At 47.9% G+C, this 15202-nt stretch overlaps 1 protein-coding gene across 3 annotated transcripts; it reads right to left on the bottom strand.

The window, feature by feature from the left end:
• Nucleotides 1-1127: 1127 nt before the first annotated feature.
• LOC139369533 (serine/threonine-protein kinase PLK1-like) lies at nt 1128-13969 on the bottom strand. Of its 3 annotated transcripts, none has more exons than XR_011627046.1 (11): nt 12735-13969; nt 12155-12323; nt 11537-11681; nt 10032-10125; nt 5184-5406; nt 4711-4851; nt 4319-4396; nt 3675-3829; nt 2033-2215; nt 1424-1929; nt 1128-1323 (listed from the first exon to the last, which is right to left on the bottom strand). XR_011627046.1 is itself a non-coding variant. In XM_071108776.1 (10 exons), exons 1-10 carry the CDS (start codon nt 13095-13097, stop codon nt 1738-1740), a joined length of 1746 nt encoding a protein of 581 aa, XP_070964877.1. In that variant the 5' UTR covers nt 13098-13968; the 3' UTR covers nt 1128-1737. The 3 variants fall into 3 exon arrangements, 1 of the variants encoding a protein (XP_070964877.1); XR_011627045.1 differs by having other exon boundaries at nt 4711-4854; nt 12735-13968; XM_071108776.1 differs by having other exon boundaries at nt 1128-1929; nt 4711-4854; nt 12735-13968.
• Nucleotides 13970-15202: the final 1233 nt, after the last annotated feature.

Here is a 15202-nt window from a genome sequence, read left to right as displayed (position 1 = left end):
CCAGACCATACAGGGATATATTGAAAGGAGTATCGAAGGCCCCAGGAACCAGACCATACAGGGATATATTGAAAGGAGAATCGAAGGCCCCAGGAACCAGACCATACAGGGATATATTGAAAGGAGTATCGAAGGCCCCAGGAACCAGACCATACAGGGATATATTGAAAGGAGAATCGAAGGCCCCAGGAACCAGACCATACAGGGATATATTGAAAGGAGTATCGAAGGCCCCAGGAACCAGACCATACAGGGATATATTGAAAGGAGAATCGAAGGCCCCAGGAACCAGACCATACAGGGATATATTGAAAGGAGTATCGAAGGCCCCAGGAACCAGACCATACAGGGATATATTGAAAAGAGCATCGAAGGCTCCAGGAACCAGACCATTCAGGGATATATTGAAAGGAGAATCGGAAATACATAAATACATCACTCACTGCTTCAAGCCACACATACCTTAAAGTACCTTCTAGAATAGTTCAAATCAAATTTTATTTGTCACATACACATAGTTAGGGGAAACGTGCCGTTCAAATGGCTACGCAACGCAGTGAACTGAACGCAACCCCTGATCCCTCATTCTACGCTGGTTGCCGGGGGTTGTGAAATTAAACATTCACCCTAGTTACAGCACAGAGGTGTCTATGGTTACATTATAGACCAACCCTACCGCAACATTCAACCAAAGCAACATGTAAACATGTTTACAGTAACACCCTGTTCAGTTGGACTCTCTTCACCATTCTAGGGTTACAGTAACTTTGTTCAGTTGGATTCTCTTCACCATTCTAGGTTTACAGTAACACCCTGTTCAGTTGGATTCTCTTCACCATTCTAGGTTTACAGTAACACACCCTGTTCAGTTGGATTCTCTTCACCATTCTAGGTTTACAGTAACACCCTGTTCAGTTGGATTCCCTTCACCATTCTAGGTTTACAGTAACACCCTGTTCAGTTGGATTCTCTTCACCATTCTAGGTTTACAGTAACACCCTGTTCAGTTGGATTCCCTTCACCATTCTAGGTTTACAGTAACACACCCTGTTCAGTTGGACTCTTCCTACCCATAATGCTTTGAGTTTAGTCTGCTTTCAAGTGAATGACGACAACCAGTGAAACACAACCTCTTTCAAGACTTTATTAAATGTGGAAGAATATTGAACTTTTAAAAACATGTTTAATGAACCCTTCAGAAAGTTTTGTACAAGAGGAAAGGCTTCATGTTGAAAACGACACGTAAAACAGGTAAAAAAGGCAGAGAAGCACGAACATGATACAGTCTGTCAGCACGGTCCGTTACACACCTCACCTGGCGAACTACAGACCAGACAGGGTAGGGGGAGACTGACCACACCTCACCTGGCGAACTACAGACCAGACAGGGTAGGGGGAGACTGACCACACCTCACCTGGCGACCTACAGACCAGACAGGGTGGTGGAATACAGACAGGGTGTTAATTCAGACAAACACAGACCAGAGAGACAGACAGGGTAGTGGGACTGACCACTTGGTGTGACTATAATAAAGACGTTGTTTCAACATTGGAGACCGTTGGAAGATCCAGCAGTCTGACTGGCTTATTGTGACAACCCTGAGCACCCCTCAGGCACACTGATTGGCCAGCAGACAGCAGGAAGTGGATTATAGTCAGGGGGGGGGGGGGGGTAAACACCTTGCCCTCCACCCTGGGCTGTGATTGGCTGCGGGGCCAGAGGGAGGAGGTGGTTGGTCAGTGAGGCGTGGAGGACTTGCAGGACAGTAGTTTGGCCACCATTAGTCGGGCGTATCGCATCCTGCTGGCCAGCTCCTTACAGCAGCCAAACTCCTCGATCAGAGACATCTTATAGGTCCGGAAGTCTCTCTTCTCGTCGATGAAGGACACAGCACCCATCAGAGGACACAGGATCAACTTGGTGTGGTCCTACAGAAGAGAGATCTCTATATTATCTATCACAATAACTTGGTGAGACCGAGAGAGAAGGAGACCGAGAGAGAAGGAGGAGGAGAGAGGAGGAGGAGAGTACCTGGAAGAAGTTGATCTGCACGGTGCCGTTGGTGAGGTGGAGGACGATGGCCGACTTGGTTCTGAACCAGTGGCTGAGGTACGGCAGACGGGCCAGCTCGTCTCCGTCACGAGGCGTGATGTTGGCGCCCGCCTTCAGAAGGTGCTCCGACATGTAGTTACGGAAGTACTTCAACAACGTGATCTGGGGAGGGCAGAGGTCACAGGTCAGCTAGGCTCTAACCCTTTAACAGACATCTAGTTATAGAAGTACTTCAACAACGTGATCTGGGGAGGGCAGAGGTCACAGGTCAGCTAGGCTCTAACCCTTTAACAGACATCTAGTTATAGAAGTACTACAACATGATCTGGGGAGGGCAGAGGTCACAGGTCAGCTAGGCTCTAACCCTTTAACAGACATCTAGTTATAGAAGTACTACAACAACGTGATCTGGGGAGGGCAGAGGTCACAGGTCAGCTAGGCTCTAACCCTTTAACAGACATCTAGTTATAGAAGTACTACAACATGATCTGGGGAGGGCAGAGGTCACAGGTCAGCTAGGCTCTAACCCTTTAACAGACATCTAGTTATAGAAGTACTACAACGTGATCTGGGGAGGGCAGAGGTCACAGGTCAGCTAGGCTCTAACCCTTTAACAGACATCTAGTTATAGAAGTACTACAACATGATCTGGGGAGGGCAGAGGTCACAGGTCAGCTAGGCTCTAACCCTTTAACAGACATCTAGTTATAGAAGTACTACAACATGATCTGGGGAGGGCAGAGGTCACAGGTCAGCTAGGCTCTAACCCTTTAACAGACATCTAGTTATAGAAGTACTACAACATGATCTGGGGAGGGCAGAGGTCACAGGTCAGCTAGGCTCTAACCCTTTAACAGACATCTAGTTATAGAAGTACTTCAACAACGTGATCTGGGGAGGGCAGAGGTCACAGGTCAGCTAGGCTCTAACCCTTTAACAGACATCTAGTTATAGAAGTACTACAACATGATCTGGGGAGGGCAGAGGTCACAGGTCAGCTAGGCTCTAACCCTTTAACAGACATCTAGTTATAGAAGTACTACAACAACGTGATCTGGGGAGGGCAGAGGTCACAGGTCAGCTAGGCTCTAACCCTTTAACAGACATCTAGTTATAGAAGTACTACAACGTGATCTGGGGAGGGCAGAGGTCACAGGTCAGCTAGGCTCTAACCCTTTAACAGACATCTAGTTATAGAAGTACTACAACATGATCTGGGGAGGGCAGAGGTCACAGGTCAGCTAGGCTCTAACCCTTTAACAGACATCTAGTTATAGAAGTACTACAACATGATCTGGGGAGGGCAGAGGTCACAGGTCAGCTAGGCTCTAACCCTTTAACAGACATCTAGTTATAGAAGTACTACAACATGATCTGGGGAGGGCAGAGGTCACAGGTCAGCTAGGCTCTAACCCTTTAACAGACATCTAGTTATAGAAGTACTACAACATGATCTGGGGAGGGCAGAGGTCACAGGTCAGCTAGGCTCTAACCCATTAACAGACATCTAGTTATAGAAGTACTACAACATGATCTGGGGAGGGGCTTTAATCCCAATGCTATCCGAAAGTTAGCCTGATGCTAGCCACAGCCATAGAGAAGCACTAGCAGCGACGCTAACCTTCTTGGATAGCGTAGCGGGGTAGGAGCGGACACTGAGGTAGCTCTCGGCAGCCATCTTGTCGATGTACTGAAGACTGTCTCCGTCAGCGTACATGATCATCCTGGTACAGTCGTTAAACAACACCCCCACGCTGTTGTCACACAGCTGATAGCCTGCAACAGAGGTCAGCGGTTACACACACTCCATTCAGAGAGCATCACATGGTGACAGGGTTGACATGGTGACAGGTTTGACATGGTGACAGAGCATCACATGGACACAGGGTTGACATGGTGACAGAGAGCATCACATGGACACAGGGTTGACATGGTGACAGGGTTGACATGGTGACACAGGGTTGACATGGTGACAGAGAGCATCACATGGACACAGGGTTGCCATGGTGACAGAGAGCATCACATGGACACAGGGTTGCCATGGTGACAGAGAGCATCACATGGACACAGGGTTGACATGGTGACACAGGGTTGACATGGTGACAGAGCATGACATGGACACAGGGTTGACATGGTGACAGAGCGAGCATCACATGGACACAGGGTTGACATGGTGATAGAGAGCATCACATGGACACAGGGTTGCCATGGTGACAGAGAGCATCACATGGACACAGGGTTGCCACGGTGACAGAGAGTTGTTACCCAGTCCGTATTTGTCGCTGTAGTCGACCCACTTGCTGATCCAGAAGATGGGGACACAGGCTGGGTCCTCTGCCTCCTCTGGAAACACAGGGGTTAGAGGTCAGGGGTCAGAGGAACCCTGTTGACAGCACATCATTCCTAACAGAGGTCGATATGTTGGGCTGTGTCGTACCCGAGGGAATGAGTCCTCTCTGAGCGCTTGGCAGTGTGTGTGTGTGTGTCTCGTACCCATGTGTATGAGTCCTCTCTCCGAGGGCTTGGCAGTGTGTGTGTGTGTGTGTCTCGTACCCATGCGTATGAGTCCTCTCTCCGAGGGCTTGGCAGTGTGTGTGTCTCGTACCCATGCGTATGAGTCCTCTCTCCGAGGGCTTGGCAGTGTGTGTGTCTCGTACCCATGCGTATGAGTCCTCTCTCCGAGGGCTTGGCAGCGTTGCAGGTGTCGAGTTGCTGCAGCAGGTCACTCAGGTGGCAGTCTGTGGCCTCGGGAATCTCTCTGAGCAGTGGCTCATCTTTCTGTTCCACCTTCTCTGTCCCTGCTGAAGAGACACAGACACTAAACCCCAGGCTGAAGGAAGGGAGGAAAGGAAGAGAGGGAGGAAAGGAAGAGAGGGAGGAAAGGAAGGGAAGGGAGGAAAGGAAGGGAGGAAAGGAAGGGAGGGAGGAAAGGAAGGGAGGGAAGGAAGGAGGAAAGGAAGGGAAGGAGGAAAGGAAGGGAGGAAAGGAAGGGAGGAAAGGAAGGGAGGAAAGGAAGGGAGGAAAGGAAGGGAGGAAAGGAAGGGAGGAAAGGAAGGGAGGAAAGGAAGGGAGGAAAGGAAGGGAGGAAAGGAAGGGAGGAAAGGAGACCCCTACGTAGTGTGAATCTAACCCTTGTTGTTGAGAGCTGTGAGCGGGCGTCTCTGGCTGGGCTCCAGAGAGGAGGGAGCGATGGAGAAGCGCGGGGGCACGGTGAGGCAGGTGGTGGGGAGACGCAGGGGGATGTACCCCTCGGTGAAGAACTCATCGGTCAGCAGCTGGGAGACGGTGGGCCGCTGGGACGGGTCGGCATGCAGCATCCGCTTGATCAGAGACGCCGCCACAGGGTTGATTTGCTACAGAACAAAAACGTGGGAGAGAAGATGAAGAAACTGCCATAAAAACAGATGACCTTTGATAGCGTAGAAGGAATGGGTGGTGTTAGCTCACCCAGGGGGTAGTGTAGAAGGAATGGGTGGTGTTAGCTCACCCAGGGGATAGTGTAGTAGTAATGGGTGGTGTTAGTAATGGGTGGTGTTAGCTCACCCAGGGGGTAGCGTAGAAGGAATGGGTGGTGTTAGCTCACCCAGGGGGTAGTGTAGTAGTAATGGGTGGTGTTAGCTCACCCAGGGGGTAGTGTAGTAGTAATGGGTGGTGTTAACTCACCCAGGGGGTAGTGTAGTAGTAATGGGTGGTGTTAACTCACCCAGGGGGTAGTGTAGTAGTAATGGGTGGTGTTAGCTCACCCAGGGGGTAGTGTAGTAGTAACGGGTGGTGTTAGTTCACCCAGGGGATAGTGTAGTAGTAACGGGTGGTGTTAGCTCACCCAGGGGGTAGTGTAGTAGTAACGGGTGGTGTTAGCTCACCCAGGGGGTAGTGTAGTAGTAATGGGTGGTGTTAGCTCACCCAGGGGATAGTGTAGTAGTAATGAGCGGTGTTAGCTCACCCAGGGGGTAGTGTAGTAGTAATGGGTGGAGTTAGCTCACCCAGGGGGTAGTGTAGTAGTAATGGGTGGTGTTAGCTCACCCAGGGGGTAGTGTAGTAGTAATGGGTGGTGGTAGCTCACCCAGGGGGTAGTGTAGTAGTAATGGGTGGTGTTAGCTCACCCAGGGGGTAGTGTAGTAGTAATGGGTGGTGTTAGCTCACCCAGGGGGTAGTGTAGTAGTAATGGGTGGTGTTAGCTCACCCAGGGGGTAGTGTAGTAGTAATGGGTGGTGTTAGCTCACCCAGGGGGTAGTGTAGTAGTAATGAGTGGTGTTAGCTCACCCAGGGGGTAGTGTAGTAGTAATGGGTGGTGTTAGCTCACCCAGGGGGTAGTGTAGTAATGGGTGGTGTTAGCTCACCCAGGGGGTAGTGTAGTAGTATGGGTGGTGTTGGCACACCCAGGGGGTAGTGTAGTAGTAATGGGTAGTTTTAACTCACCCAGGGGGTAGTGTAGTAATGGGTGGTTTTAACTCACCCAGGGGGTAGTGTAGTAGTAATGGGTGGTGTTAGCTCACCCAGGGGGTAGTGTAGTAGTAATGGGTGGTGTTAGCTCACCCAGGGGGTAGTGTAGTAGTAATGGGTGGTGTTAGCTCACCCAGGGGGTAGTGTAGTAGTAATGGGTGGTGTTAGCTCACCCAGGGGGTAGTGTAGTAGTAATGGGTGGTGTTAGCTCACCCAGGGGGTAGTGTAGTAGTAATGGGTGGTGTTAGCTCACCCAGGGGGTAGTGTAGTAGTATGGGTGGTGTTGGCACACCCAGGGGGTAGTGTAGTAGTATGGGTGGTGTTGGCACACCCAGGGGGTAGTGTAGTAGTATGGGTGGTGTTGGCACACCCAGGGGGTAGTGTAGTAGTAATGGGTAGTTTTAACTCACCCAGGGGGTAGTGTAGTAATGGGTGGTGTTAGCTCACCCAGGGGGTAGTGTAGTAGTAATGGGTGGTGTTAGCTCACCCAGGGGGTAGTGTAGTAGTATGGGTGGTGTTGGCACACCCAGGGGGTAGTGTAGTAGTATGGGTGGTGTTGGCACACCCAGGGGGTAGTGTAGTAGTATGGGTGGTGTTGGCACACCCAGGGGGTAGTGTAGTAGTAATGGGTAGTTTTAACTCACCCAGGGGGTAGTGTAGTAATGGGTGGTTTTAACTCACCCGGTAGGGTAGTGTAGTAATATGGGTGGTGTTGGCTCACCCAGGGGATAGTGTAGTAGTAATGGGTGGTGTTAGCTCACCCAGGGGGTAGTGTAGTAGTAATGGGTGGTGTTAGCTCACCCAGGGGGTAGTGTATTAGTAATGGGTGGTGTTAGCTCACCCAGGGGGTAGTGTAGTAGTTATGGGTGGTGTAGGCACACCTAGGGGGTAGTGTAGTAGTATGGGTGGTGTTGGCACACCCAGGGGGTAGTGTAGTAGTATGGGTGGTGTTGGCACACCCAGGGGGTAGTGTAGTAGTAATGGGTAGTTTTAACTCACCCAGGGGGTAGTGTAGTAATGGGTGGTTTTAACTCACCCGGTAGGGTAGTGTAGTAATATGGGTGGTGTTGGCTCACCAAGGGGATAGTGTAGTAGTAATGGGTGGTGTTAGCTCACCCAGGGGGTAGTGTAGTAGTAATGGGTGGTGTTAGCTCACCCAGGGGGTAGTGTATTAGTAATGGGTGGTGTTAGCTCACCCAGGGGGTAGTGTAGTAGTTATGGGTGGTGTAGGCACACCTAGGGGGTAGTGTAGTAGTAAGGGTGGTGTTGGCACACCCAGGGGGTAGTGTAGTAGTATGGGTGGTGTTGGCACACCCAGGGGGTAGTGTAGTAGTATGGGTGGTGTTGGCACACCCAGGGGGTAGTGTAGTAGTAATGGGTAGTTTTAACTCACCCAGGGGGTAGTGTAGTAATGGGTGGTTTTAACTCACCCGGTAGGGTAGTGTAGTAATATGGGTGGTGTTGGCTCACCCAGGGGATAGTGTAGTAGTAATGGGTGGTGTTAACTCACCCAGGGTGAGACCCAGATAGTGTAGTAGTAATGGGTGGTGTAACCCAGGGGATGGTATGGGTGGTGTTAACTCACCCAGGGGATAGTGTAGTAGTAATGGGTGGTGTTAACTCACCCAGGGGGTAGTGTAGTAGTAATAGGGTGGTGTTAACTCACCCAGGGGGTATTTTAGTGGTAATGGGTGGTGTTAGCTCACCCAGGGGGTAGTGTAGTAGTAATGGGTGGTGTTAGCTCACCCAGGGGGTAGTATAGTGGTAATGGGTGGTGTTAGCTCACCCAGGGGATAGTGTAGTAGTAATGGGTGGTGTTAGCTCACCCAGGGGGTAGTGTAGTAGTAATGGGTGGTGTTAGCTCACCCAGGGCGTAGTGTAGTAGTAATGGGTGGTGTTAACTCACCCAGGGAGTAGTGTAGTAGTAATGGGTGGTGTTAGCTCACCCAGGGGGTAGTGTAGTAGTAATGGGTGGTGTTAACTCACCCAGGGGATAGTGTAGTGGTAATGGGTGGTGTTAGCTCACCCAGGGGGTAGTGTAGTAGTAATGGGTGGTGTTAGCTCACCCAGGGGGTAGTTTAGTAGTAATGGGTGGTGTTAACTCACCCAGGGGGTAGTGTAGTAGTAACGGGTGGTGTTAACTCACCCAGGGGGTAGTGTAGTAGTAATGGGTGGTGTTAACTCACCCAGGGGATAGTGTAGTGGTAATGGGTGGTGTTAGCTCACCCAGGGGGTAGTGTAGTAGTAATGGGTGGTGTTAACTCACCCAGGGGATGGTATGGGTGGTGTTAACTCACCCAGGGGATAGTGTAGTAGTAATGGGTGGTGTTAACTCACCCAGGGGATGGTATGGGTGGTGTTAACTCACCCAGGGGATAGTGTAGTGGTAATGGGTGGTAACTCACCCAGGGGGTAGTGTAGTAGTAATGGGTGGTGTTAACTCACCCAGGGGGTAGTGTAGTGGTAATGGGTGGTGTTAACTCACCCAGGGGATAGTGTAGTAGTAATGGGTGGTGTTAACTCACCCAGGGGATAGTGTAGTAGTAATGGGTGGTGTTAACTCACCCAGGGGGTAGTGTAGTAGTAATGGGTGGTAACTCACCCAGGGGATAGTGTAGTGGTAATGGGTGGTGTTAACTCACCCAGGGGGTAGTGTAGTAGTAATGGGTGGTAACTCACCCATGGGGTAGTGTAGTGGTAATGGGTGGTGTTAACTCACCCAGGGGATAGTGTAGTGGTAATGGGTGGTGTTAACTCACCCAGGGGGTAGTGTAGTAGTAATGGGTGGTAACTCACCCAGGGGATAGTGTAGTGGTAATGGGTGGTGGTAACTCACCCAGGGGATAGTGTAGCGGTAATGGGTGGTGTTAGCTCACCCAGGGGGTAGTGTAGTAGTAATGGGTGGTGTTAACTCACCCAGGGGATGGTATGGGTGGTGTTAACTCACCCAGGGGATAGTGTAGTGGTAATGGGTGGTAACTCACCCAGGGGGTAGTGTAGTAGTAATGGGTGGTGTGAACTCACCCAGGGGGTAGTGTAGTGGTAATGGGTGGTGTTAACTCACCCAGGGGATAGTGTAGTAGTAATGGGTGGTGTTAACTCACCCAGGGGATAGTGTAGTAGTAATGGGTGGTGTTAACTCACCCAGGGGGTAGTGTAGTAGTAATGGGTGGTAACTCACCCAGGGGATAGTGTAGTGGTAATGGGTGGTGTTAACTCACCCAGGGGGTAGTGTAGTAGTAATGGGTGGTAACTCACCCAGGGGGTAGTGTAGTAGTAATGGGTGGTGTTAACTCACCCAGGGGATAGTGTAGTGGTAATGGGTGGTGTTAACTCACCCAGGGGATAGTGTAGTAGTAATGGGTGGTGTTAACTCACCCAGGGGATAGTGTAGTGGTAATGGGTGGTGTTAACTCACCCAGGGGATAGTGTAGTAGTAATGGGTGTTAACTCACCCAGGGGATAGTGTAGTGGTAATGGGTGGTGTTAACTCACCCAGGGGATAGTGTAGTGGTAATGGGTGGTGTTAACTCACCCAGGGGATAGTGTAGTTGTTCTTTTTGATGCGGTTGTAGGTCTCCTTCAGACAAGACGTCTCAAATGGAGGTTTACCAACCAGCAGAGTGTACCTGAGAGAGATGGAGCCTGTTACAATACAGACCACTACTGGGGCCCAGAGTATTAGATATGTGTTGAGGTGGTCCTACTGGGGCCCAGGGAGAGTATTAGATATGTGTTGTGGTGGTCCTACTGTTGGACCCAGATAGAGTATTAAATATGTGTTGAGGTGGTCAGTATGAAGCCTGCTGGACCCAGATAGAGTATTAATTATGTGTTGAGGTAGTCAGTGGGATGCCTGTTGGACCCAGATATAATATTAATTATGTGTTGAGGTAGTCAGTGGGATACCTGTTGGACCCAGATATAATATTAATTATGTGTTGAGGTAGTCAGTGGGATGCCTGTTGGACCCAGATATAATATTAATTATGTGTTGAGGTAGTCAGTGGGATGCCTGTTGGACCCAGATATAATATTAATTATGTGTTGATGTAGTCAGTGGGATGCCTGTTGGACCCAGATATAATATTAATTATGTGTTGAGGTAGTCAGTGGGATGCCTGTTGGACCCAGATATAATATTAATTATGTGTTGAGGTAGTCAGTGGGATGTCTGTTGGACCCAGATATAATATTAATTATGTGTTGAGGTAGTCAGTAGGATGCCTGTTGGACCCAGATAGAGTATTAGATATGTGTTGAGGTGGTCCTACTGGGACCCAGATATAGTATTAAATATGTGTTGAGGTGGTCAGTGGGATGCCTGTTGGACCCAGATAGAGTATTAATTATGTGTTGAGGTGGTCAGTGGGATGCCTGTTGGACCCAGATAGAGTATTAATTATGTGTTGAGGTGGTCAGTAGGATGCCTGTTGGACCCAGATATAATATGAATTATGTGTTGAGGTAGTCAGTGGGATGCCTGTTGGACCCAGATAGAGTATTAATTATGTGTTGAGGTAGTCAGCAGGATGCCTGTTGGACCCAGATAGAGTATTAGATATGTGTTGAGGTGGTCCTACTGGGACCCAGATAGAGTATTAATTATGTGTTGAGGTGGTCCTACTGGGGCCCAGATATTGTATTAATTATGTGTTGAGGTGGTCCTACTGGGGGACCCAGATAGAGTATTAGATATGTGATGAGGTGGTCCTACTGGGGGACCCAGATAGAGTATTAATTATGTGTTGAGGTAGTCAGTGGGATGCCTGTTGGACCCAGATAGAGTATTGGGAGATGGTGAATATGTATCGTCTCCCTTTACGGTCCACAAGCCACTATGACAGATTTGTTACCAGCCCCATCTTCGTCTGTTGCCATGCTTGGCATAAAAAAAGGACGGTGTTTTGTAATGACTCTAAAACAAGATGTGTATTAGCAAGTAGTAATGTGGTATGTTGCTCAGTTTAAATTTATTGTGACCAGAACTACTTTGAAAACAGATACTGCGACATTTGTTCTAGTCTGCGTTTCACTTACAGGATACAGCCCAGAGACCAGACGTCGACCTCGAAGCTGTGTCCTTTCTTACAGAGAACCTCCGGGGCGATGTAGTTCGGTGTTCCACACAGCGTCTTCTTACGTTCCCCATCAAATTCTATCGTAGTGGCAAGGCCAAAGTCACCTGGGGAGAAGACAGATAGGTGTTTAGACAAGGTGCTGTACAGAGGTGCGTATAGAGGCTTAATGAATACAGCCCCGGTTTGTGTGTGTGTAGAGGCGCATTGTCAAACTATTCGTTGGTGTACATTCTGAACCAGCCCATCGTGTGTGTGTGTAGTGGTGTTCATTCTGAACCAGCCCATCGTGTGTGTGTGTGTAGTGGTGTTCATTCTGAACCAGCCCATCGTGTGTGTGTGTGTGTAGTGGTGTTCATTCTGAACCAGCCCATCGTGTGTGTAGTGGTGTACATTCTGAACCAGCCCATCGTGTGTGTAGTGGTGTTCATTCTGAACCGGCCCATCGTGGTGTTCATTCTGAACCAGCCCATCGTGTGTGTGTGTGTGTAGTGGTGTACATTCTGAACCAGCCCACCAAGCGTGTGTAGCGGTGTTCATTCTGCAGTAGTCGTACATGGAGTGTGTGTGACCTGCGTACCTATCTTGACATCCATGTCATCGCTGAGGAAGATGTTTCCTAGTTTCAGGTCTCTGTGTATCACTCTGTTGTTGTGGAGGTACTGACAGCCTTTAACCAGCTGCATCATATAATACCGAGCCTCCGGCTCCGTTACAGCCTTACGACGCTTATGCAGCTCCAACAGAGACTGGGGGGGAAGGACACAGACAGGGGGGTTAGCAACTATTATAAACTCACTAGGTTAACTTGTCTTCTTAGGGTTTACTTCTGAATGTCTGATTAAGGGGGGGGGGGGACATGTACTTAGCCTAAGTTGTCATGCCAAGAAAAACAGCTTTCAGTAATTTGCACAAAATCATAACTACTTTTAAAGTCCACGAGTTGTAAATAACTTTCATTCAAAAGCACAAAAGTTAAACCTAAAACGACTTATATAATCCCAGCTAGTCACCCTGTGGACAAGTTGTGGTTAACAACAAGTCTTGTTGACTTGACTAGGACGTTTCAAGCTACAGTAAGCTAGTAAAAATACACTGTTAGCAAAGAACAACTTATCGAAGTAAAAATGTTTAAATTCAATGAACAAAAATCAACTCACCCGTCGCCTGCAAATTTCCAACACAACAAACACGAAGTCGTCGTCCTCGAAGAAGCCGTGAAATCCCACAATGTGCGGATTGTCGAGACTCTTATGAATGGAGATTTCAGAGCTCATCTTCTCCCTCTGGTGAGGTTTGACTATCATGGATTTGGGGACGACTTTACCGGCGAAAACCTCTTTGGTTTCCATATCTGTGATTTCGTAGCATTTGGCAAAGCCTCCTTTCCCGAGGAATCGTCCCCGGCTGTATTTCTTCAGTGTCCGGGGATCTACGAGAATATCTGGGATGTCTTTGAGAGGTGCCGATTTGGGGTCGACGTTTGTCGACGGATTCACCGCCTTGGCTACCGGCGCACTCATATTTTATATATATTATTAAAAAATAATAAAAAGTGCTCTGAAGGGTTACGAAAACAAAAAAATACAGAAAAAAAAGATACAAGTTGACAAAAATCTAAGAAAAAAATATATAGAATTTAAAAAATAAAATAAATCGAATATATATATATATCTCACTTTGAGACAGGCTGGCTAGCCAACCATCCACCCTTCCGAGCAAAACCACTTGAATTCAAATCAAAACTAACCAATTCAGGTGCCCCAAATTAGCTCAAATGTAGCGCACGATACCCAATAATCAATCGATTTAACTAAATATACTTGAATGGTGTTGCAAAAACAAAACAAAAGGTAATAAATGAGTTTTTCCCACCGCCGCTGTGTACTTCGCTCTTCGTTTGAACAACACCGTCAACTAGCTAGCTGTAAATTTAAATGCTGCTCCGGTCGTTACAGCCGCCTGTGATTGGTCCTGACGATTTGAAATTACATGCTGCAGCCGCTAAGCAACATGGGAAGGTTTCAACTATGAGCCAATTACTGAGCAGGAAGTTCATATGCGCAAGCACCGATTGGTTAAAATCCTGTAGATAACGCCCCTATCTTTCTTAAACTCGAACCAATCACCGACCAAAAAAACCAGACGATAACCAAAATGAATTGTGGGAAATGTAGTAGCGTGTATTTTCACAAACGCACCTTGGAGATAATATCATGTCGTGTCAGTTAGAAAAACACCAAGAAGGGAAAATAAAACGTTATTATTACAATCCATCGCCGATAAACAATACGTGTATGTTTTAGGTAAATATAAACAATAGAACTGTTGACAAATGTAAACTCCGTCTGAAACTGATGAGTCTGACTTCTCTCACCAAATTCACGACAATTTCTTTAGGAATGTAGTGAAGTAAAAGTAAAAATTGTCAATAATATAAATAGTAAAGTCATGTACAGACCCCCCACCCCACCCCAACAAAAAACATAAGTAGTACTTCAAAGTAGTACTTAAGTATTTTTACTTAAGTAGTTCACACCACTGGTTTTAGGTTAGCGTAAAGGCAGCGTCATGCTTCCCAACAAAAACAGTTTGGACAAGTTCATGCATATATTGGGTGTGTTCGTAAATTCAGTCTGCAGTGCCAGAGGACACTCGGAAGGGTTTGTCTAGGCGTTCGTAAATTCAGAGCGCTGTCAGATTGTCCATTCGTAAATTCAGAGCGCTGTCAGATTGTCCGTTCGTAAATTCAGAGCACTGTCAGATTGTCCATTCGTAAATTCAGAGCGCTGTCAGATTGTCCATTCGTAAATTCAGAGCGCTGTCAGATTGTCCATTCGTAAATTCAGAGCGCTGTCAGATTGTCCATTCGTAAATTCAGAGCGCTGTCAGATTGTCCATTCGTAAATTCAGAGCGCTGTCAGATTGTCCATTCGTAAATTCAGAGCGCTGTCAGATTGTCCATTCGTAAATTCAGAGCGCTGTCAGATTGTCCATTCGTAAATTCAGAGCGCTGTCAGATTGTCCATTCGTAAATTCAGAGCGCTGTCAGATTGTCCATTCGTAAATTCAGAGCGCTGTCAGATTGTCCATTCGTAAATTCAGAGCGCTGTCAGATTGTCCATTCGTAAATTCAGAGCGCTGTCAGATTGTCCATTCGTAAATTCAGAGCGCTGTCAGATTGTCCATTCGTAAATTCAGAGCGCTGTCAGATTGTCCATTCGTAAATTCAGAGCGCTGTCAGATTGTCCATTCGTAAATTCAGAGCGCTGTCAGATTGTCCATTCGTAAATTCAGAGCGCTGTCAGATTGTCCATTTGTAAATTCAGAGCGCTGTCAGATTGTCCATTCGTAAATTCAGAGCGCTGTCAGATTGTCCATTCGTAAATTCAGAGCACTGTCAGATTGTCCATTCGTAAATTCAGTGCGTTTCGGCTTTCAGGAACGTTCAGAGAGTACACTGGACGCTCTGACCGAGGAGTAGGGCTGATCAGAGCGTTCTGACCCGTAGATTGATGAAGAATTGAAAAATGGTATGGTTGAGAGGGATGAGGAAACAGGATCTGTCAAGTCTGGCTGCACAACCGATTGGCAAACGTACTGCAACGAATAAATTAGTCGTAAATAT

This window comes from Oncorhynchus clarkii, chromosome 17 (assembly GCF_045791955.1).
Source record: "Oncorhynchus clarkii lewisi isolate Uvic-CL-2024 chromosome 17, UVic_Ocla_1.0, whole genome shotgun sequence".
In the NCBI taxonomy this organism is placed as follows: domain Eukaryota; kingdom Metazoa; phylum Chordata; class Actinopteri; order Salmoniformes; family Salmonidae; genus Oncorhynchus; species Oncorhynchus clarkii.
This window is presented reverse-complemented; position numbering and strand designations above follow the sequence as displayed.

What these genes read in the sequence shown, in the direction of transcription:
- LOC139369533 (XM_071108776.1), bottom strand. Translation starts at nt 13,097, where the DNA reads ATGAGTGCGCCGGTAGCCAAGGCGGTGAATCCGTCGACAAACGTCGAC. An exon ending in GAGAGGACTCATACGCATGG is followed by an intron (nt 4,397 to 4,710) that starts GTACGAGACACA and finishes CTGTGTTTCCAG; the next exon opens with AGGAGGCAGAGGACCCAGCC. An exon ending in CCGCTACGCTATCCAAGAAG is followed by an intron (nt 2,216 to 3,674) that starts GTTAGCGTCGCT and finishes TGCCCTCCCCAG; the next exon opens with ATCACGTTGTTGAAGTACTT.